Source organism: Pleurodeles waltl, chromosome 8 (genome assembly GCF_031143425.1).
Source record: "Pleurodeles waltl isolate 20211129_DDA chromosome 8, aPleWal1.hap1.20221129, whole genome shotgun sequence".
NCBI classification, from domain to species: Eukaryota; Metazoa; Chordata; class Amphibia; order Caudata; family Salamandridae; genus Pleurodeles; species Pleurodeles waltl.
The window spans coordinates 979,013,185-979,038,500 of NC_090447.1; the positions used below are offsets into that span (position 1 = coordinate 979,013,185).

At 44.0% G+C, this 25,316-nt stretch overlaps 1 protein-coding gene across 1 annotated transcript; it reads left to right on the forward strand.

Moving 5' to 3' along the window:
* The first annotated feature begins 17,753 nt into the window (after positions 1-17,753).
* On the forward strand, positions 17,754-24,890 carry POU4F1 (POU class 4 homeobox 1). The gene is made up of 2 exons (XM_069205217.1): positions 17,754-18,028; positions 20,235-24,890. Exons 1-2 carry the CDS (start codon positions 17,903-17,905, stop codon positions 21,210-21,212), a joined length of 1,104 nt encoding a protein of 367 aa, XP_069061318.1. The 5' UTR covers positions 17,754-17,902; the 3' UTR covers positions 21,213-24,890.
* Positions 24,891-25,316: the final 426 nt, after the last annotated feature.

Here is a 25,316-nt window from a genome sequence, read left to right on the forward strand (position 1 = left end):
TCCTCGCTGTCTGAGCTGAAAATGAAGAGTGTCTGTCAGGCTGGCCTTTGTTCAGCCTGACAGACACTCTTCATGAGGGGCAAAAGGTGGGGGGCGTGGCCCCTCCACCCTAAAGGACGGGCCGCCACTGGTCTCCTGTACGTCAAAGAGGAAACTCAGGGTATGTGCATGTGACTAAAATATTTCAGTAATTGCTTTTCACCTCAAGTATGAGTGCCTACAGCCAGGTCCGCTGACAGGTACAGCTATTATGTCCTGAAATCAGCACTGTGCCTGCAATTGGTTCACTGACAGACACAGTTCATTTTATGGCAGGTTACTTTCTGACAGCGAACATGATGAGCATACTTGAAAGGAATTACGAGGTGAGTGCGTAAGAGGTCTGCATTCTTTTGTCTGTCATTACTATAAAATGCAATACAAACACAAAGTGGCTATGCTCTTGGTTCGCACCTCCTACGTGTACATAAAGCAAAAAGTCCAATGTCCATGGATCGCAGATAATACTGCCAGGGGTGCCAGACTGGTACAACACCCAACCACTTTGGGTACAACTGTGTCAACTGCGAATCAATCAACACATATCAATCCAAAACTTTGTGTACCAAGGCACACCGTAGTAGTTCTGATAGTCCATTCCTTGATGTGCTGAGTCAATTGAAGTTCAGCATCAACATGTATGTGTGATAGAAAGTTAATTAATCCAATGCAAAGTACATTCAATGGAACAAACAGCCAGTCCAATGACAAAACAGCTGACACGTGTTTCGTCAATATGACTTTCTCAAGGCCAAGGTATGAGTATAATCAAAAGTTCCAGGAATGCTGCAATATTCCCAATATTCAGACAACACAGCAGCAAGTAGGTTAGAGGTTGCCAAAGCATGCGATATGTTGCAGTTCAAGTAATAAATGTGATCACTAAAATGCGATAAGTACAATCCCGTAAATTCAATTCACCATTATGCTAAAAAAGCACTCTGACTCATCATCTTTTATGTACTCACCATACTGTTAACCATTCCAACAAAGATCCCCAGCATGTAAAACTCCAATGGAAAGCTTGTCTGCTTTATGTGTTGGGCGGAGTTTGATTTTTTCCATAGAGACGACCTGGGCGGAGCCATGTTCAGTTATATGCCCGCTGTCTGTGAGAGGAGCAGCAGTTCTTTTCTTGAAATCGATCAAGGCGGAGTTCTTTATTTGCGCCCTCTGCTGCACGAAGAAATTTAACACGCTGCTCACACTATGTACTGCGTAAGGAGCCTAGCACTCTGATAGGCACAGCATAAACATAAAAGTTATAGTTAAGGAGTGATCGTAAAGCCTGAGCCGATGACAGGCACAGCTGGAATTATACTTATAAATACGCCAAATAATATCTTCAGCCTAAGACATTGTTACGCACTTCTTGGATGGTTAACTGAATGTACTGCTTAAGGAGCCTATCACGCTTATAGGCACAGCATAAACACAAAAGTGTATTGTTTGAGTGCTCGCAAAGCCTGATCCACTGACAGACACAGCTGAAAATCTACATGTAATACTCCCACTAGCACCTTCAGCCTAGAACTCCACTTATACACTTACCTTCAGTTATGCACTCCTTCACTTTATAAATAATTTTTCAGATTTATTTCACTTATTTTATGTTAATGTGCTACTATTAATTATTTAGCTTGTGTAATTGTGGTTTCTAAGCCAATAGTCATGTGTTGAGCATTAGCGCTGCTACTAACATGTCTCAGCCCCCACCTTTTCTAGATGATGAGGGGGAACCAGCCTTACCATGAAAGCAGTGGGAGAAATTATTTCAATCCTATTTGATTATAATTTGGGGGGGAGGGGTTCTCTCCCCGAAGGAAGCAACATATTTTATTACACAATCTGGAGATACATGGCAGGAGAGTCTATGAAAATATAATCTCTACTTCTATGGGAGATGATGATGATGAAGAGGGTCAGAAAGCTATGATTAGTGCAACTTTACACAAATTGGAAGAAAACTTTGGGAAAAAGGTGAACATAGTATTAGAGATACACAAATTATTTTGCAGAATTCAAGGTAAAGGGGAAAACGTTACAAGCTATATAGCATGTTTAAGGGGTATGGCTAATTTGTATGAATTTGGCCCCGTATGCGATTCCCTAATTCATAATCAGCTTGTAAGGTGCACCAATAAGCCCTGTGTGCAAGAAAAGTTATTGTCTCTTAATCCTGATCTGAGGGAAGCAATATATCTGGTTAAAGGTATTGAACATACAGCAGACTGTATCAAGGGGATACAAAAATGTAATGTTTCTGAGACGGTTCATATAGTTAAAGATCATCAGAGAAGGGTTGAGGTGAATAAAAAAAAGGGAGTAACAGTATGAAAGCTGTTCAGTATGATAAAAATACAAACAACAAGGAGGATAAAGATAACGACAAGAACAAATGTTATAGATGTGGAAGTTACAACCTGCTGGTTAATAATCCAACTTGTCTGACGTCTTGTATATGTAGAAAGTGTAATAAGAGAGGTCATTATGCCCGTACATGTAGAACTGATGAGGTAGAAGGTAAACAATTGCCTGTGGTAGAAGAAGCGGGTGTGGTTGATGGTAAAATGTATCTTCCAGGTTATGACAAATAAGGATGAGACCAGAAATGAATATCCTACATGTAAAGTTTGTCTTGATGGTGAGAAAATAACTGTATCTGCAGATTCATGCTTGCCTTACACTTTTATTGATCAGAAGACTTTTGATGAAAAGTTAAGAGTTGAAGGGCACACAATAATGGATACTGATATCAAGCCAGAAGGTTACCAACAGGACTTCATTCCTTTAATAGGAATATTAGAGGTTCTCATATCTTTTAAAGGTTGAGTAACACATGGAAAAGTTTATGTTGCAATAAGGGGCTCAAGTTTGTTGGGGTTGAAGCATCAAAAAGAGCTGGGCATTAAACTAGACCCCTATAATGTTGAACCTGTCATGACAATTGATCGAATGGAAGTGAATCAGAGAATTTGTGATGAGTTTCCTGAAATATTTACCAAATATTTAGGATATTTGAAAACAAATTCAGCACAAGATTATATTGAAAAAGAACACAGTACCAGTGGTACACAAAGTGAGGCCCATTCCCAATCTAATGTGTAAAACATAGAACAAAGAGTTTGACTGATTGGTAAGTCAGGGGATCATAGAACCTATAGAAAGTTCTCTGTGGCTTGCTCCCATTGTAGTTGCCCATTAGGTTATGTGTCGACCCAAGGGACCTAAATAACAACATTTGGGTAGACAGATTTCCGCTACCCAAAATAAATGATATGATTGGTAAGATAAATAATACAAAATACTTCAGTGTGTTAGATCTATCTTATCATTAAGTTGACTTACATCTGGACTCCAAACCACTTACCTTGTTTATCACACCATTTGGTCCATTCAGGTTCTGCAGAATGCCGTTTGGGCTGGCATCTGTGGTGGCAGTGTTTCAACAGATAATGCACCGATTGTTGAAGGAATAAACATTTTTACTTTAATACCAAGATGATATGATGAAATATGGCAACTCTGTATAGACAACCATAATGCCACACTGAAGAAAGTTCTCATGACTCTAAACCAAGCACGGTTAACTATTAAAAGAGATAAATGCAAGTTGTTTGTTGATTCTGTCAACTACCTGTAGCATGATATATCTCAAGATGGGATAAAACCTAATATTGATTTGGTAATAGCAGCAAAGGAAGCTCCACCTCCCTCAGGCAAAGAAGAATTAAAATAATTCAGGGTTTGGAGGAATACATGGCAAAATATGTAAAAATAAATCTTTGCTGATTATACAGTCCCTATGAGACACTTGTTGAAAAAAGGGACACAGTTTGTCTGGGATGATGCTTATAACAAGTCTTTTTAAAGCATTAAACATGTGACATTAGAAGCACTTTCCTTAGGCAATTTCGATGTTACCAAAAAAACTATTTTGACTACTGATGCTAGTACGAAAGGTATCAGAGCTTCCTTAGTACAGATAATAGATTACAGAGAACAAATTGTTGCATTTGGCTCAAGGATGTTGAAAGATGCGGAGGTAAACTATTCAGCTATTGAAAGAGAAGCATTAGCTTGCTACTGGACCATATCCCATTTTAAGCTCTTTCTTTGGGGCTTACCATTCATGTTAAGAACAGATCATGAACCACTTACATACATTTTTTTTTACTAAAGGGAGGGAGGATACTACCCCGCGAATAGCCAAGTGGATGTTTGGCCTGGAGAGGTATAACTTTAAGGTTGAAGTTGTATCAGGCAATAAGAATCTAGTGGCCGACTGCCTTTCTCGGTTGTTGTGAAGGGGAGAAGAGGAGTCAGAAGAAGGGAATGAGAACTCTATTTTGATGGTGTCTCCCTCCGAAATTACCAAGGAGGAGTGGGTCAAAAGCTGAGGGAAGGATGGCGTTATCAAAGCATTGAAAGAAAAGATCATTCAAGGGTGGTCACCTAAGCCGAACAACCTACAAGATGACATTAGAAACTTTTGGGTAGTCAGGCATAAATTATACATACATAATGTTATGGTAATGAGAGGGGACATGTTGGTACCTCCTGAAGATCTAACAGAGAGAATTTTTGATTTGGCCCACGAAGGTCATTTGAGCCGTAGTATTACTAAAGCCAAGGTACAGGTTACTTATTGGTTTCCAAGTAGGGATGGTATGGTGGAAAATAAAGTCAATGTGTTTTTGTTGCCTAAGTGACAAAAGTAAATGCATAAGGAAAGCACTGTTGTCCCTGTGGAGGTTCCATCCAAGCCTTGGGTCAAACCTAGGTTTAGACATAATGGGACCACTGAACATGCCTATGTGAACTGGAAGATTTATGATAGTACTAATGGATTATTATTCACATTGAGTCATGACTAAGACTGTTAATCACATCACCACACAAGACACAATAGATTTTTTTGTCTGAAGCTTTCATGACGGAGGGCATACCAAGTACTATTGTGACAGACAATTGGGTTCAGTTCACTTCAGAGAAAGTGAAAGAGTTTTTAAAGAATGTATCCATTGTTCATCTTAAGACAGTCCTGTATTGTCCTAAAGCAAACTGGTTAGTTGAAAGGGTAAACCGCCTGCTGAAAGAGTGCATCCAATCTGAACAAGCATCCAGAGTACCAGCAGACAGTGCTATAAAAAAAACTTTTGTGGTCGTATCACACAGCTTCTAATACGGTCACAGGATGCTTTTTGTTTATGATGCTCAAATAAAGACATCTGGAAACCAAAATTAGCCCCAACTGGATGATTGTTTGTGAAAATAGATGGGTTCATCAAGAGAGTATGAAGGAGAAAATAAAAAATCACCAAGAGGACTTCAAGAAAAGTCATGATAATAAGTATGGTACAAAAGTCAAGACCTAGAAGGTAGGCGATTGGGTGGTGGTTAGAACCCTAGACTCTGCTAGAGGTAGGAACAGCAAGTATTAAAAACCATTGAGAATAACAAGAGTGAGCACAAATGTGCTCACATTAGAGGATGGTAGAGCCTGGAGTATGGACAGAATTGCTCACTCCAACCATTTGACATAAAAAAGTTCCAACCTAGATGAAGATCATTTATCTAGTTGCAATCAAGCTAAAGCTGAAACAAAGTAATTTTATCGCTATGTTCCCGTATAGCATAAATATTATATACTTCAGTAATAACAAAATGTATAGGAAGGAGATGTGTTGTAATTTATTGTATCAAACATTTTTATATCTATCATTAATGATACAGCCTTAATTGTAATGTATATTTATATAAAATGGTTGTACCCAACATTCTGAAAGAATGTTGTGCCGGACTGTCAGACAGTTGTGGCTTTTGAGGTTGTGACTTTGTGCTTTATTAAAGTCATCTCCGTAATGAACACTGCTCTCAGAGACTCTTTTTTCAACAATTAGGTGAGTGAGTTTTTGAAAGGGAGAAGAGTCTGTGGTTGGTATGGTGCCTTATAAGGAAACTACTAAGCTTACTAACGTGATTAGTGTTAATGCTCAATGGAAACTGAGTAAAGATTATAAAGATTTTATAAACACATTAAATGAGAAGAGATGGAAGGTTGACAACTGGGAAAGGAAAGGGAAAAAGAATGAAGAAACAATGAAGGATTTAGGGGTACACCCACAGCAGAGTTTAGGCTAGACCCTTTGAATTTTAAGGGACAAAGATTAAGTTGAAAATCCAGAATTTGTGGGATGAAGTATTAAGATTGGTCATATAAGCCTAAATGAGTAGTGATTTTGGTGGGCAGAGAGCCTGTTATTGGGGGAGTTTACTGTTTATGTGGATGCAATGTGTATTTTCAACTTCCTATAAATGGAATTGGTAGCTGCTATTTAGCTTCAGTGTTCCTTAATGTATAACAGGTACATGAAATAGATGATAAGGGAAAAGTGACTCATGAGAGTGCCAAGCATAGTGCTTCACAAGTAGTAGGTGATATCTTTGGCACTATGATTCCTTCTGTATGAGTAGTTTTGAATAACTTAAAGCTTAGAAGGCTGTCTACTTTGGTTAGCTGACCTGTCACTAATACAGCTGGAGCTTTAACTTCTGTTTACACTGAGTGAGCTTGTGGCAATAATGGCAATAGTTTTGCAGAAAAGACTTGCTTTAGATATCTACTGGCAAAAGAGGGAAGAGTCTGCCCCATGTTATGTGTCCAGCAGTGCTGCACATATGTACTTTACGCTGGTAATGAGATTAGCAAGATCACTAATATTATTTCTGGGATTTCTAAAGATTTAAAGGAGCTAGAAGAGACAGGTGCCTGGAAATTAATAGGGAAAGGATTTTCTGCATTTGGGAGTTGGTTTATTGCTTGCTGAGCTCTTAACCCCCATTCTAATTATTTTGATTTGTGTTCATATATCTATTGCTTTTTATAAGTGGTTAAAAATAATTAATTATTGCAAAGGATGGGTCAAAATGTTAAGGAGGATACAGTTGATAAAACTTTGAGATGAATTGGAGATGAAGAAAGTGGGCAGAAGTGAGCTTGATAAGCTGCAGAGTCACATCTATGATGACCTGAGGAACTTGAAGACTCCAACCCCAATTTGCAAAAGGTGAACACTGTTTTGTAAAGTGAAATATTTAAGGGAATTGTGGGATTATTGTTTGATAAATCCGAGAGTCATCAGAGGGAAAGCTGAAAGTAATTTATTTCATTATTAAATATTTTGTGCATATATATTAACAGTAACACTTTACAGGAAAATTTATTTTCTGCACGTTATCCATGTTTCATCTGATTCTCATTAATGTAGACCTGTATTTTTAAAAAGACGCATGTTAATTGTTACTTTGTCTGTAAAATTTGAACATGTATTTTTTGTCAAAAAGCTGACGGAATACTGAAAATGCCTAATGTTTGTTTTTCTCATTTCTCATGCAGAAAATATTATTTTGTTCTTTGAGATTGTGATGGAATTTTCTTAATTGAATATAGGCCTTTTTAACTGTACCTGTGAATGCAAGCAGCCCATATCTTCTCTGATAGTTTGAAGGCCACAGTTGAAGCCTGCTTGTGAGAAAGTTGTAAATTTTAATGAGACTAGAACTGTATCTTTTCTGTATTCGCTTTATTGGTTGGCTCCTTGGAGAAATTATGTGGTACTTATAATGTAAAATTCTGTTGTTTTAAGTATGTGCTTACAGCGTTGTAGATTCAGATTCCTTTCTAACTTACTTTCTTCTTTAAAGTACTTTCTCCTTTAGAGTAGATTCCCTTTAAACTTGCTTTTATATTCAGATCTTATTTTGCTTCCTTAAGAGATATTCCTTTATAGCTTCCTTCGGAGGAGATGCCTTTTTCCCTTGTCCAAATGTGTTTAACTGGCTCATGGGCAGGTGCATTCCCGCTTGTTATATGAAGCTGTATTTGATTTATATATCCTGCCCTTCAGAAACTTTCCATGCTGACACCTTCTGTCTGACTTCTCCCAACCTTTCCTGAACTTTCCCTAGCTTGTATGAGTGAAGATTTCCCTTCTATGTTTTGATTTATTTTGAGACAACTTTATAAGAGTTTGTCTTTTCATTTATGATTTGAATTGCTTTGAATTATTTTGGCTCATGCATTCATGTATTGGCTATTGACTGACAACTAATTTGATAATTTGAATTTGTATTGATGCTAATCTTGTAGTAAAACCTTAATGGTTTGCAAATCCAATAGTCTTTGTCATCTTTGTGGGGCCAAATGTGCTTTGCATTATTTAATTGTATTGATTGCTGTAACAGCCTCAGTCTGGCGCTAAAGATCCATCAGAGGGTAGCCTGGATCTGAATTTCCACCAGAACGTTTCATGGTGCAAAGTGCTGTATCAACAGTCTTCTCAGGAGCAGACAGATGGTGCATGGTGACCACGATATGTTGCTACACGCTAGACAGCCTCCCACCAGGGAATATAGCTGCCACAGGTGCACTAGCAAACTGATTCTACAAATGCCTCCTCTCATCCTTCCACTTTCTTTTTCTCTCTCCCCCACAGTGCTAGTTCCACCACAATTGCATTCACCTTATTGTGACTTTCTGAGACCGATCCAGCGGGAAAGGGACTGTAGTAGAGCTCGGGGCAGCCCCGGATACTGGTATTTGTTCAGCTTCCCATATGAGGGCATACATCTTGGTTCAGCCCTTGTCCAGTCCCCTGCACTGTTTGTCCATTCTAATTGTGAGTGCCTGTCACGGTATTAATTCTCAGCGGTTTTACTTAGCACTCTCAGCAGTATTAGAATTGACCCATCTGGTTACTTATCACATTCATTTAGGATTCTGGATTATTTTGCAACAGGGGTGAGTTTCTCCCCAAACTAAGTCAAGTAGATTGGCCAGAGGTCATCACCTTGTTTTAAGTGATCCATACACCCTGAGTTGTTTTGAGTCTCTGAGTTTTGCGCCATACCTACTACTTCAATGCAGTTATCTCACTTTAATTTTTGCTTTCTAGGAGTACGCCTTCCAAGGTTGTGTGGCGAGTGACCTACCATTTGCAACAGCATTGTAAGCCAAAGCCTGCTGGACTGAAGAATGTCTTCTTCCGATGGTGTGGAGTTGGGGGCCCTGAATTGCTCAGCTTTCCCAGCTGATGGAGGAGATGAAGGGTTGCGTGGGACTGAAGGTCCCAAACTTCATCTCTGTTCAAACCACCGGTAATGACTTGGCGATCAGAGAAGCTCTTTTGGGTGATTTCGCCTGGTTGGTTAAGGCTTGGTCACACATGATCCAGGACTCTGAATGTGTCAGTTAGCCATCTCATTGCTGAAATGGCCAAGCAGTGCCCTGGGCCAGGGCGTCTGTGGACTATACTGCACAAGTTGATCAGGGGTAGCCTAGTGTTCCACAGAGATCGGGTCCACTTATTTGACCTGGGTATTGACCTGTTTATTGACAGCATTTGGCCTTTACTCAAAACGTGTTCTTTGGTGGGGAAGGCGAAGGACAGGTTGGCCCTGGGTACCCTCATGGCAGAGAAGTGACCCCCAACATCGCTTTACAACAGTGGAGGGAGTCCTCCAACTCATTTCCTAAGGCAGCACTGAGGTGGGAGACAGCAGTCTGAATCCCTAAGAAGATTGTTCCCACTGGCTTGGGGCAAGGGCACACGCTTATACAGTGTAGTGCATTTTAGGAGTTCCACAGACAGCCTGGTGTTAGAGGGGCGTGCCCCAGGAGTTACTGACAAGGTTACAGAGAGTGGGGACCACCCCTCAGGGATACAGGTGGAGTTCACCTGTGTTGTTCTCTTTGGGATGGAGGTTGACTGGACCTTAATGTTGGATGATTAGGTGATGGAGGTCCCACTGTGACTAACTGTAAAATACCAACAATTTTCTAACTAATGATGTCCAAATGTAACAATTTGCTATCTTTGATTATTCAATTGTAAATTATGTGTTTTTCTGACTCTACTGACAATGTTCTTAGATGCTTGATGTGTTTAAATTGAAATAAGATCAAAAATGTTAAGATGTCATGTTTTGAGTGTTTCTGTAATAAAAATGACTCTCTCCGCAAAGCAGTTTGTTGTCCTGTCATTGACTTGTTTGGTTTGGGAGGGGGTGGAGTCCAGTCTGGGGGCTTGGGTCCTATGTTTTTCTCTCAACCTCACAGTGCATGATCCACCACCACTGCATTCACCTTATCTGTGACTTTCTGACAAGCTGCCTGTTTCTCTGTTCCACGGATGATATGTAAAGGCAGACAACAGAGTTTGCCTTATTGGTCCTCCACATTCCTTGCCACAGTGGCTGCTTCCTGTGCAGTGATGTGTGTATTCCTCTTTAGTGGTATGATTAGGGAAACTGGACTAATTCTGAAATTAAGAACTAAATTATGATTCATGGTTGACTAATTTATGCAGCAGGATAAGGCAGATTATCTACCATACTGTGGAACATACTGTGGAAATTATTAAATTCACTAGTTCAGAGGTGCCTCCTCCGTTATGGTGGAGGAGCGTCACTCCACCCCAGCAGCAGCAGAACCTGTAAAGCTTGAAAAATAAAATGATAATAAACCATGTTTATTATTTTATTTATTTTTTTCAAGTTGGCGGGCCATAGGGGATGACAGGCAGGGAGGGGGAGTGATGCGCACGCCCCTCAGTGCGCATGTGTGTTTGGCCAGCCGTATCAGGATGGCCAAACCGACATGTTCACTGAGCTGGCTCCAACCCCAGCTCTGTTGCCAGGTCAGAGACAGCAGGCGCAGGCTCCTAGTCTGCCTGGAAGCGCAAAGCCAGGGCACTCAGGCCAATCCTGACACTTCTCTCGTGATGACAGCAGCATGAGAGAAGAGTTAGGATTGGCTGCAGGACAGGCTCAGCGCCTGTCCATTCAGTGGAGCCAGAAGACCGGCGATGTGGCAGGTAAGTTTATTTTTTCTGTTTTTGTTTTGTTTCCCCATCCCCTCTGTCCCCCAGTCCCTCCTCCCCACCACCAGTTGCGACTGCACTAGTTTGACATTTTAGCAACTGTTAGTACACTCTGGGAAAAAGTTTCACCTTAATAGTATCAATGTAATAAGTGAATACTGCAATCGGCAGCTAAACACTGACCAGTTCACCTTTGCAAAGGGTCCGCTACTGCACATCACCATGTGTGGAACTTTTTTAATTACCTTTTGGTTCGTTTGAGCTAAAAGTAAAATGTGTTTTGTTGAATTTGGCAAGTCAAGAATCATATCGTGGATTACGTGCAGCAAGTGCGATGAAACAAGTGATTACGCGTAAAACGCTAGGACTGCAGAACTGTATAATTCCAGTGGAGCTGCGGATGGGCTGCACCCAGACAGTCTGGATATGTATTGATGTGAGGCTCAACGGGCAAGGCGGGGCTGGGGAGTGCTTGTATTTATGTGCTCAGACCAGTATTCCTAACTTCAGTGTTAGATTGTGGTGCGTTGTGGCTGTTTTACTGTTCCCCTGTTCTGTGGTACGTGTCCGTGGTGTAAGACCAGTATGCAGAGCACCACTTGTTCGCAGTTTCGCAAGCAAAATTACGAGTCATATTTTTTTCACTACGTAAAATTAGACGTATATTAATCACTCTTGAAATGCTCGTACGAATGACGAAGCGGAATGACACATGGCAACGTGCACAGACTATAAAACGGATATTCTTTGCGCACAATTACGTTGCGGAGTTTTACGCCCAGCTGTGGGCGTACGTTTACTCCTGGGTACGTTTCTACTCGGAATATTAACTTTGTTAAAGGGACTATATGGCATGGGTGTGAACTGTCTTTTGTACATACGACGTGCGTCAGTCCTACTGCCGATACTCTTGAAATGAATCCCAATTGAAAAGAGCGTATCTCAAGAGTTCAAAAGCAGAAAGGTGGCTCAGTTAGATGAATGTTTGCTGCTGAAGCAGTCGCGAGTTTTAGTTGAAATATGGAACAAGTTCGAACCCCGACTCAACCTTCCATTTGGGTAAACTGGGGACCATTGAATTGGGTAATAGTAATTATAGTGCTTATGAATGACAGATGTTTGATATGAAGCGCTATATACAAATTAAAAGAAATTTACAAGTGCCCACCTCTTCGTGGACACCGTCATTTAGTGGAGCCATCTGCTGAAAAGACAAAAGCAGCTTTCGTTTCTAGTCCCAGCATGACATCACTCTCCCCATCCCCCCACCCCCCTACAACCTTCAATCCCCTTAGGTTCAGTGTGGGTAAGTTGTGAGACTTGGTGTGGCAGTTTTCACTGTACGGCCCCTTTAAAGTACTTGTAACAGTTTCTCGCGCCGGTGGTCTGTTGTTCCTCTTTTTCTGGTGGCAGTTTGCCTAGCCACACACACACACACACACACACAGCTCGTCGTCTCTGCTGCCAGCCGAGCCGGGACTAACAGAGGAGCTCTACTCTCCACCTTAACCTTGCGCCCAATCCTTTAACAAATTAATTAACCCTAATGAATTAACACTTCATTTATTTAAACGCGCTACAGTTCATGAATTAAATTTTCATGCAGTGATTAAAGCCTGCTAAAATATGTATGATTTCGTTAACATTTTATTATAAATCAGGGCAATGTGTTACATGACAAGGCAACTTCTGCTTCTTGGGCCCCCTCTGAGAATGTTCTGGTTTGGAGGGAAGGGGAATGGCGCTCTTTAGAAAGTGTTTTTGTTTGCTGTGTTTTTATCGCGCGAGTTTCATGCTGTGCTCCTTCTCCGGGCTCAGGCGTGTGCAAATGCTTTTCAAAATGTTGTAATGTGAAATGGACGCATTCGTGATAAGATACCACGGTTCTAAGTCATTATGGTTACATTGTCAAAATAGAACTAGGAATTCCGTGTTCTAATCCCGGCTCAGTTTACCCCAAAAGTGTGATCCTTATTTTAACACACGGCACCCTAGCAAATGAAGCGCTTAGAGTCAGTTTAAAAGCGCTGTATGAAAAATAGCAGCAAATACACTTGTTGAATTAAAGGTCATACTAATGCCATTTGGGGCCGAGTGACCCAGCCAGCCAATCCAATTACATGGATAAAGAACTCCGAAATTAAAGCGACTTGTGACCTAGACTTGGCTAACACGTACGATTTAGATTTATACTCCCCTAAGTACCAACTCCGCACATGTTTTAATCAAAACCTGTGCTTTAAGGGGGCAGGTGCGGTTAGGAACTGAGTACCTGTACTTAAGTAATTTGGAAGAAGGGCACCAGCACATCCCAGCAAGAGCGCTGTACGTTTAATAGGAGGGTACTAGCACTTCTCGTGTACTCTGGAGCACTGAATAATTGCACTTTTATGTTTGCATTTTAAACACAGATTAAAACCAGCCCTTCCTTCGCCAACGTGCTACACAAGAGTTCCTTATTTGCATTAAAGACTACACCAGGAAATGCGGACCTGCATTAAATGCACGTTTGTTAAAAGTTGTTGTTGTTGTTGTGACACCCTCCTCTTAGACGCCGTGTCCTCTCCCCGCCCCACCCCTCTCCCCCCCGAGTGGAGACTTCGATGAGGGCCGCCCCGGGACCCCCTTCGCCATCAGAGCCTTCAATTTTTAATATGACAACACTTTCCACTTTGGCTGCGAAGGCAATTACCACAGCCTGTGCCTAGGCAATTAGCATGTCTTTGCTGATGCAAGGACAGCCCCTCATTAGGACACGGAAAGCCTCTTTGTGCTGTGAGCCAGGGGCCTTCTGCACCAGGGCGGGCTGCTTCAGTGAACTGGGCGCTCGCTATCATTTGCTGCTGGAAACTTATGCGGAACTGCTTTCAACTTTTACACCTGGCAAATGCGAAAACAGCTCTAATGGAAGCCTCTGGTTGTCTCAAACATTGCCACACAGTCTCGTGGCGAGTAATTATGTTTCTGTTCTGGGTTCTGGTAAGGTGCATCATGCGAGGCTCTGTGACTTCAAGGAACACTATAGCCTGAACCGGAAGGGGCAGGGCATTTAATGGATGGATACGGGTATGGGGTTGGTGTCCAATAGCCTAACAAATTACTGTAGAAGCAGGAAAATATGTTCTTTTCGTAAATCGATCTAATGTCTGTCAAAAAACGTGGCACTTAAAAACATATAATTGTCGAGGTCCATTCTGATTGGCCTGGAAGCCTCTAAACATGTTCACTCTAGTTCAACCGCCCCCCATTTCTATATTTTAAGAGGTTTATTCCGTGCGTTATGAAATGCTCTGTTTAGCCTATGCTGTGAGGCCACTCATGCTTCGAGGCCTAGTGCGGGGGCTCGGAAGTCAGAAGGCGGAGTGTGCCCAGGGGGTGCCAGGGTGATCCTCGTCCATATGGAAGCTGTTCACTGAGAGCTTAGAGGAACACATGGGGAACTTATCGATTTCTGTAACCGGACACTATGCGGAGGCTGCTCTGGGCCGACTCAGCGTTTAATAGAAGCCCATCCCGAATGACCTCGCCACCCCTCCACCCGCCTCCCACTCACCGTCCAAACACAGACGGCCCTCGGCAATTTATTACCCACAGTGGCGCCGCCACAAGGCCCCGGATACCACCACAGTGCCCCGGACTGGGACAGCAGCCACTCTCTTTTAAGGGGGATTGGCTTTGATTCTGCCCCGCATAAACATGGCAGCTGCAGCAGTGATGTACAAGTGAGACCTTGGTTTCCACTCGAATGTTCCTCAGTTGTTTACGCGACACGGCTATATTTTCATTCCCTTGATTGGACGCTGGCAGTACAACATTCTTACAAACTTTGTAAGAATACCAGAGTACACATGCATACTCGCAGCTGAAAAGTCAGAAGTTAACCACAGAACACACTAGATACCCACAGCAGGCTTGATACTAGTAGAAAAGGCACCCTATACAACCCGCCCGCATGTCACAGTGAGTCCTGACACCGGAAACACGCCAACACACAACATATACACAAACATGTACCCAACAACATACAAGAGGATACATACATACACTCCTGGACAAGTACATCACAATGACAAATCACGTTCACCTGACTGTTGAACACACACCATCAGGATTAACCAGACACAGAGAGATCAGCTATAGGCAGACATATGCCAGGCAAAAAAAAAAAGGTTCACACATAGAACCATTTACCACTTAGTGCACAAATACCAATGGCACAAACAATGTCCATTACACACGCCACAACACAGCAGATACACACCCCGTGAATGGCATGCACAAACATCCGCAACAGATCCACACTCAGTACTCGTCACTTGTTCAACCGCATTCCACACTCACTCACACCTGCACACACCCGGAAACACAATACACAAACACGGCTTCCGCACGTGAAATTAACAAAAAGCATGTCCAGTACAACAGCCATCTCGGACATGGAACCCCATGGTATCGAATACACATACAAAACACATACAATGCGCAAACAAGGCATTCACACACGCGGTGTTCGCAATTATCAGAAAAACAAAACGCTCCCAACATGATTAATACACCTTGCCTATCATACAAGAACCTCGGCACAGCATTCAGAAAATCCACACAATGCACACACAGGGTGTAACACACCAGCTGCACATATAAATATGTCACGCATATCTGATAGTGCACGCTTGTGCAAATCATGTGCACGCACAGTCCCTTCTCGTCTAGAAGGTTCGATGCCGCTGTCCGGGAGGCATCCACAATAGATGTTGCCCGGGCCATCTCTTTCACGAAATGTTGCGCACGGAATCCCCCACCCCCCTCCATGAGAAGAGCCGGGCTCAGGCAGACGAGTGGCAGATGTGCACTCCCTTGGAGATCTCTCCCTGAACAATGGGCCGGGAAGTGCAGTGCCAGAGCCTGGGCGCCAACAGACAGCCTGCCCACCAGCATCCAGACCCGTCACACCCTGCGCCCTGAAGGCATCCGCAGCCTCGGTCCCTCCGTCATCTGTTCAAGTGCTGCCGGCCAGGAGTGTATCAGTGGTGCGTTGGCCCCCTCTCCACCTCCCAAAGCAAGAAAGGGCACCCCACCCCACACACACCACTAACTGGTGTGGTAGTGGAAAAGCCACAATTGGTTTGATAAGTACCCATCACACCCATTGGCCTTGGTACCACTGCACCTGCTACTCTATTGATAGCTACGTCCCTACCGACCCCTTTGTTGCCACAGGAGCCATCCAGCGCTGGTGATGCAAACTGTAATGTTTGGGGGACACCAGTTGCCTCACTTTCAAGGCCGGTTTCAGCCACCACTTCACGCCCACACCCAGTGAGGAAGGCTAACGCGAGAGGGCAGGAGAGCTGCCGTCACCTCTTTACCCCCCACAGAAACGAGAACAGGCGGCGGAAATCGATGCAGGCGGATCGCGAGCAGGAAGTGTCATTCATCAGCGCACGTTACGGTGTCTCTGCCATTAATTATTTGTACAGTCGCCCCAGGCTCATTTACATCCTCAGCTCTTGCACACAAACAGAGCCCTGCGGTGGCTCGTGGCTGCCAGCCCTGCCTTTCTCCATGTGTACAGTTGTGAATGTGAAACCTCTCGAGGAACTGTCTCTTGATACATGGAGGGGAGTACGACCTGGTCTTCTGCTCCCACGGCTGCAGGTGTCCCATACAGGCCAGTGGGCTGGGCTGCCGTCTGGCTCATGTACCATCAGACAACAACAATAATAGCATCTGAATAGGATTTCTGGAGGACGCTGGCCATCAGTAAGACTGTTTCCAAAGAAAGCTGGTAGCAGCAAGAGTGCTCATGGCAAGCAAAGACAAAGTTACATCATGACGATCAACGATGAAGTAACACCCTCTATATACAGTGCTTAGAAACTGCAGAAGTGCCGTATGCAGTGTTATATATAATAAATAATAGTATCACTATTGCAATGATGCATTTACCCTCGAACTTTTTCCTGTCGAGAAAGAACAACCATATAATGCACGCAAAAGGAAAAAAAAAAAAAAAACTTAGTGCACACGATTGACGTTATCCGTTTCATTTTTAGCCTGTCAGTGTGCATTTACAACATAAAGTATCTTTGTGCATGCGTATGTCATACATGCAACCTCACAGTAGGAGTGTTGGATCTAATATACACAAAAACATGCATGCATTTATTGTCTGAACAATTATTTTGGAGTTTGCAAGCAAACGAAAACAAAAAATACAAGCACATACATTTACAAACACGTTGCGCTCACTCACATTCCACTACTTAATACGAGAGTAGAAAACTACTAGAGGGAGCAAGCCCATTCTCGCCCTATGCGACCCAGCCCCACCAGACTCCGTGTAACCATAGTGTTACACTCTTTTTCGCATATTCTGTAGAGTTGGGATATTAGATAAATAAATGACTAGACATAGTACTAGAATTCAACGGCGTTATTCTTCGAAAAGGTTAACTAACGTCCGTTCACAAATACCAATGAGACGAGCTTGCATGAGTAGGTTTACAAAAAAGCCCATAGTCGTGTTTGTGCGATATAGAGTACGGTCACATTTGTAAACACGCCATACCCTGGAGGCCAGCCCAGCCGCCCGCCAGCTGCTGCTCGTCACTGCGCATGCGCCCGGTTACAGGTGCAACACCTGCCCTGCGCCGCCCGGCGGCCATCACAAGAGTCGCTCGAGCGCACTGGCTAGACCCGAGAGTGCAGCGCGCAGTGGGCGGGCGGCGCGGCTGTCAGTCAAACTGCGACCTCTCGCGAGAAGCCGCGGGCTCTAGCCGACGAGATCCTGGGCTCAGGTGTAAGCGTGCCGCGCGCCAGGGCAGCGCAGAGAACAGTGACAGCGGCTGCAGGCAGGAAGTGGAGGCTGAGCGAGGGCAGGTTGCTGGCGGAGCGTGGCCGCTCTCCCTGCCCGGAATCGGGAGTTCCATGCCACGAGTCCCGTGACCTAGGCTGGGATTACACGCATAGCCTTCAAGATGATGTCCATGAACAGCAAGCAGCCGCACTTTGCCATGCACCCGAGCTTACCTGAGCACAAGTACACAACCTTGCACCACACCAGTTCTGAGGCCATCCGGAGGGCATGCTTGCCCACCCCGCCGGTAAGCGAGCCTCCTACACTTATTCTGCCATGCTGTGCCTCAGTTTGCACACTTTCTATACATCTACAGCACCCTGTCTCTTCACACATGTCTCTTCACCTTTATGTCTCTGTCCTTCACCTGTGTGTCCCTGTCTATTCACTTTGTCTTTCTGTTATTTTCTCGTCGCCAACTGATAGTCCCTTTCAATGTTTACCCATGTGCCGTCCTGTCTATCATATTCCCATGACCTCATTTTTACATTTAACCAGTTCATTTATTCTTATTGCGTTCCTTCTTCGGCTGTCCCTCGCTTTTATCTGTCATTTCTTTCATATTCATCTTCAGTTTTACCTCTTTCAGTGCTCTCTCCTTTTTCATTCGCTTTCCCATGTCTAATTCTGTGAAAGGGTCTTTTAGATTTTCAGCTCGTGACAGTCTTACTTCTCTGTTACGCTTTTTTCCCATCTCGTTTTGTAAACCTGGAATTTTGAATTTTGTATCGCTGTCACTCTCATTTCCTTTTTCACCTCCTATTCTTTTTTCGCCTTCCCTATCATGTTCTTCTATTCCCATTGCTCTAGCATTCTTTGTGTTCTCTTTACCTCTTTATGTTCTGTTACCCTATATATCACACCCTCTAGTAACCATTTTCCACGCTTGCTTTCTCTTGTATATTCTTACTTTGAGACTAAGCTGGCGCCCAGTTTTCGAAGCTTTTCATACTTTTGTTCTTTTTTCACCACTCTATTTCTGTTGTTTTCTTTATGTCTTGCATTCTCTAGCTCTGTCCCTTTCTCTTTTACTCCGCGCTCTATTTGCATGTTCTCGACTTTTCCACACACCCATATCTTCCTTAAGTCTCTATTTAATCTGTTGGAACTCATTCAGTGAAACTTTTTTTGGTTTGTTTTCCATCGTTTTCTCGCTCATTTTTCGTTGATACATTTCGCTAACCCTGCCCTTCCTTTTTTGTTTTCTTATCTCCGCTCACGGTGCTCCTCTTTCTACATATCTTCATCTCGCTGTGCTCCTTTTGCTTCCTGTTCTCTTCTTAACGTGATCTTGTTTTCTTTACTATGCACACACAGATCCTTGTATTCTTCCTTTTACTCCTATATGTTCCTCTTCCCTTAATGATAGTCTTTCTTTTTCACTTGCCTCTTTTATCCTCACTTCTCTTTCTAACACTCCAATTCATTTTTATAGTTTATGTGCTTTATGCCTCCTGTGTGTTTTCTTCTCTCTCTTTATCTCTTCTTCATTTTCTATTTCGCGTCTTTAGAAACTTCTCACTGATATTCTTCCCCACTCATTGCACCTTGCTATTTGCTGACATGCACTCTTTCCTTTCGCACCCGCTCTCTCTTGTCTTCTTTAGAGCCATCTTCCCTCGCATCTCTGTCTTCTCTCTGCCCTCATTCCTTTCTCCGGGGCCCCTTCCCCTCCCCGTGCACTGCATGCACGGTGTGTGCATTAATAAAAGCGCTGCCGGGCACATCCTGACAAGCTGCGCCTAATGTTTTTTTCATGTCTCCCTCTGCAATCATCTGAGCGCCTGTGATCTCTTTTGAAAGCATGTTCACACCAGTCTCCCGGACTTCACCCACTTTCTCTCTGGTTCCTGCGTTTTCATATCTGCAGCTCGTCCCCTGGAAGACTGTTTTCCATTTCTTCTGCACTCTGAGCTTTTCGGAATTGTCCGTCTGACACCCAACACACTGCCTTCCAATTTTACCCCGCTCCCCCTTCAAACGCTATTTTTTGTGACATATCCCTATTCATTGTCCTTGCTGCGTTTTATTATAACCCTAGCCTAGCGGCCCCATCCACCTCTTTTTTAAACACCCCCACCCATCCCCCCATAAAAGAAACTCTGGTATTTTCTCTACGTCTTGCTGTTTCAGTGTTTAATCTGCCTCCTCTCCAATCTGAGTTCACAATTAACAGCTGACCAATTATTTCCTGTCTTCTTTGTCAATGTCCTCTCTTTTATCAGTGTTTCCTTTGCATTCTCTTACTTTCATTTCTTTTCCCACACTCGCCCTCTGTTTTGACGGGGTTTCCAGTCTCACCGCCTCCCTGCATCACTTCTCACTCCAGCTGCCTTCTTCCTGCCATGGCTCCTGCGCACCACACCACCCACTTTCCCCCTCATGTCGCCCTGTGTTTTCTGCTCTTCGCCGCCTCGTTATTTTCACACATGCATGTTTTGCTCTCTTTCCAGCTGCAGAGCAACATCTTCGCCAGTCTGGATGAGACGCTCCTGGCCCGGGCCGAGGCCCTGGCCGCCGTGGACATCGCGGTGTCCCAGGGAAAGAGCCACCCCTTCAAGCCGGACGCCACCTACCACACCATGAACAGTGTGCCCTGCACGTCTAACTCCACCGTGCCCCTGGCGCACCACCACCACCACCACCATCACCACCACCACCAGCCCCTGGAGCCAGGCGACCTGCTGGACCACATCTCCTCGCCCTCCCTGGCCCTGATGGCCGGAGGCGGCGGGGGCCACGAGGGGGCGGGAGGCGGCGGACCAGGGGGAGGCCCCGGAGGCGCCGGTGGCGGCGGCCTCATCTCCACCTCCGCGCACCCGCACAGCCACATGCACGGCCTGGGCCACCTGTCCCACCAAGCGGCCATGAACATGAGCTCGGGCCTGACTCACCCGGGTCTGATGGGCTCGCACCAGGGCCCCCCCTCCGGACTCACCTCCCTGTGCGACTCGGACACGGACCCCCGCGAGCTGGAGGCTTTCGCCGAGCGCTTCAAGCAGCGGCGCATCAAGCTGGGGGTGACCCAGGCCGACGTGGGCTCGGCGCTAGCCAACCTGAAGATCCCGGGCGTGGGCTCGCTGAGCCAGAGCACCATCTGCCGCTTCGAGTCGCTCACTCTGTCCCACAACAACATGATCGCGCTGAAGCCCATCCTGCAGGCCTGGCTGGAGGAGGCCGAGGGCGCGCAGCGCGAGAAGATGGCCAAGCCCGAGCTCTTCAACGGGGGCGAGAAGAAGCGCAAGCGGACTTCCATCGCTGCGCCCGAGAAGCGCTCCCTAGAGGCCTACTTCGCCGTGCAGCCGCGGCCTTCGTCCGAGAAGATCGCCGCCATCGCCGAGAAGCTGGACCTGAAAAAAAACGTGGTCAGGGTGTGGTTCTGCAACCAGAGACAGAAGCAGAAGCGCATGAAGTTCTCTGCCACTTACTGAGCGCCACTCTGCTTGGTCTGGTTCTTGTTGAGGACTCGCGAAGCGAGCCGGATCCGCGGGACCAAGGACTGCGAAACTGCTCCAGAAGGGGCTCGGACAGAGTGGCACCAGCGCCGCTGGACTCACTGGCACTGTTGAGAAGGACTGCTGGGCGCCGGGGACGGGCCCTGAGGAGATGCTGGGGGGTTTACTGGCCCAACGCATCTGATATACCATGTGGCAAATATAAGGGGGCTCTGAACCCCCAGGGGACTGCTTAGGCCCACAATCTGTATCTTACACTTTATACTGCAGTATTTTATTTATTTATTTATTGACTTGTTTATCTGTGAGTTTTATAAAGCGGTACACCTCACCCAGATCTCTTCTGAGGGCTGGAGCAGAAAAAGATGGAAAGGCATGCTGCAGAATAGAATATGTTTCATATTTGACAAGTATGTATGAACTTGCAGTGAAAGGAATGCTTTCAGCGCTATTACTCCTTATGTGTATAGCGCTGTAGACACAAAATAGCATTTTATATCGCGTAGAAGTCAACACTGTATATTACAGTGGATTAAAGATCACTACAAGTTTGCATGCAAGACGGGCCAGCTCAGCCTTCCATCTTTCCACGTCGATAATTTTGGCACAATCGAAATGACTAATAACAGCGAGTGTTATGTACAGTGGTCTGAGTTCCAGTTCTTAAAGGGCCAGTTCAGCCTTTCCATCCTTTTTGGTCTATAATTTGAGGACCAATAAAGTGAATATTAGTCACACCTGTTATGTACAGCATGTGGAGTGTGGGGTGAAGTTCTCTACAAAAAGCAAATTCCGATTCAGTATTACGTTATGAATATGTATAAGCTTTTGAATCACACAATTTCATTTGTGGGTGAAATGCTGATATATATTTGCCTCCTTTGCACAATATATAATGCATTGCGTCAACATTGAGATATATTCGGAATGAAGGTGTCTCGCACACACATTCAATCTCTCGCCCCTCTTTTGGGAATTTTTGTTGCACAAAAGTAGCGTTGCTTCCAGAATCTGTATTTCACAGGCGTGATCACACACCCATTAATTAATTCCCTTAAGTCACTTGATTTATATAGTTTAGCCAATGAGGAACCGAAAACAACAAACAGCCTAGCATGCAACATAATTCCATAGCCCTGTTTTCAATAAAGGGGTTCTTAACGTGTGCATATAATGCGGAACACTTCTTGGCTCTGGTAACGTTAACAAATCACAGGAGGTTTAAATTACCATGTCGTCAAAATACGTGGGCCCAGTGCTCCTGTGATCTAAAGTGATTTTAATAGGTGCCACGTTATAGGTTCAAATCTGAAATACACACCTGTTTGTGTACCTTACTTGCATTGGTTCTTTCAATGTGTCTCCAGCAACCACAGAACGAGTGCTGCTTGAAGCATTAGAGGTGATCCCTCGTGGTCAGTGGTGAAGATAATGTGAAACTTCCCTTGTGTCTTTTTTTCTGCTAGGTTTCTGCTTGTCTGTTGTTGGGTGTCTTTAACTTGTGTGCTCCGTGGTGGGTGGTTGCTGGGTGACTTGGCATGTGTGTAGGTCCCAGAAGGGGCCCACATTATCTAGGCCATTGTGTGTCCTGGAGGTAAACATGGGCACACCGCCCCCTCCCTAATCCTCTGGTCACATTGTCTCAGAGGATGGGGTGAAGCTCCTAATCTTTTCGAAGGACAGAAACCATGTCCTCTGGTCGCTGTTCATCCTTAATAAGAAAACATAGAAACAAAATAACCCATTAACCAGATCAAAAATAGTAGCCCATAGCCACTTTAATTTTTCACTTTTATATTCTCATAATCTGACTGCAACAGCGAAACTACCCTATTCATGCACCCAGGATGGGGCTGGCGATACAAAAAGGATTTGATTAAAATGCATATAGTTTTGACAACTTTTTTTTTATTCCCTGTGTCTTTGTAACTGAAGTTTAGGAGTGGGGAATAATTTTTAAAACATGTTTCAAAGAACAGCTACTTGTTGTGCGACACCCACCTCACCGTCACATCCCTGCCCTCCACACAAGCAAACCCCAAACCTAGCTTTCTTAGTTTTTATGATGTGTAAATGTGGGCAAGAAAACTCATGTATAATTTGCACTATCGCACTGTCCTGGGTTTGAAAGCAGTGTTCCATAGTAAACAGGTGCAGGGTGCCGAGATATGTGGGTAGACAAATACTCACACACAACTTATCTGGGCAAATGAACTATCCAAACAGACTGGCATAACGCATGAGTCCTGATGACCAACGAGGGCACTTCGAGATCTGAAATCAAATATTTAACGTTAATAATATTAATAACTCAATACGAGTGTTGTCCATTGGTTTCTGCAAGCATTTATTTATGTATTTACGTTTCCACCATTGTTTCCTGGTATTGTATTTATGTTGGCATCATTGTTTGATGTCCTTGTATTTATTTTTGTACCATGGTTTGCTGTTCCTTTCTTTAGTTCAGTACTGTTGTTTGCAATGCAAACATTCTATGCATCTTGAATCTGAGCACTGACTAGGCGAGCGTGCGGCGGGCATTTGTTGAAGATGTCGTTTCACTGTTCGATGCTTGTTTCCACAGTAAGCACCCACACACTGCTCTTGTTCAATACAAATATTAATGTGCGTAGAGAAATTAAGAATTGTAAATATTGAAAGCCAAGAAGTTCGCACAGGATTCAACCACACGGGTTTTCCCCAAGTGTTTATTTTATTTGATCTACCTGTTCCTATATGTTTCTTGTCACTTCAGGTTTGGACTAGGGGTATGACTTACTCTTACTAGCATTTTATTTATTTTTGCTGTCGTTTTCACGATATTGGTCCGCTAAACGCAACTGGAAAACTCCTACGCCCATGTACACTCTCCAAAGCAAAACAGACTGCCGATAAACACCGTCTTGTTATTATTTTGAGTTTCTTCTCGTCGCCTGGTAGCTTTTTATCTTTCTGCCATCAAAAACAAGAGCGGCTCGAATGTGTTTTTATTTTTATGGTTTCAATGCGCCCATTGTTTTACATGGGACTTGCTATAACCATTCAGAAACAGCGGTGCTATTGAATAAAACGTCTCTGTGTATATTACATGTTTTTAGAGAGGAGCTATGCGCCTTAACAGACGTTTATTCCAAATGAGTGAGTGAGTGAGTTATTGAATAAAGACCGGTCCGGCTGCCTGGGAGGCTGGTGTTCTTCCGAGAGGCCGCTGGCACGAGGCGGAATTTGAGTTTGGTGGCAATTGTGTAGTAGCGCTCGGCGGCCCTAATGTAGCGCCTAACTTCGAGTTTTAGTTAGTACGTCAAAAACGAAGCCAGTCTCAAGTTTAAATAAATTTGAAAATGAATTATTCACTCATTGCTTCACACTAAAAGTACACCCTTCTTCGTCATGTGCTTGACTGTGACTCGAAAGATGCCAAATGTATAAAAACAACGTAAAACGCCCCTCTCTCCTACCAACAGCATCTCCACACTTGTTTTTTTTATTCCACCGCCAAACCTGTGAACGAAACACTCACTATCCTGACACTTTGAAGGGAGTCTCATGGTTGAAACAAAAAACTGTGATTTTTAAATACATTTATTGTTGATGTTAAGAATATGCACAAAGGTTATTTTTAAGAAAATAAAACTAATTTTCGTTAACTCGAAACTGGCTGTTCCTTCCGTTGTTGTGAACTTGTGATGTATGCGTGGGTTGGTTGGCGTGGTGTGTTTTAAACTCGGCTGTTTGTTTGAAGAGTTCTTTACTTTTGATTGGCTAGAGACAGCAGACAGAAACGCTCAAGGCGGGCGGGGTTGTGTATCTTAGTAGTAAGAGATGTGTTTGTGTCAAAAGTATATAGAATTGATGACGCACAGACACACAGATAAACAGAAATAGACACGCGCAGCACACAGTCGCAAATTACTGACACAGACAAAGGCATGCACAGATAAAAAAAAAAGACGTACGTAGGTACACTCACACCCAGACATATAGAGATGCACACACACGCGATCATACACACAGAGCTACACTGACAGTAAGAAACAGATATAAACCTAGGAAAGTGCATGGACACACATGCGCGCACGC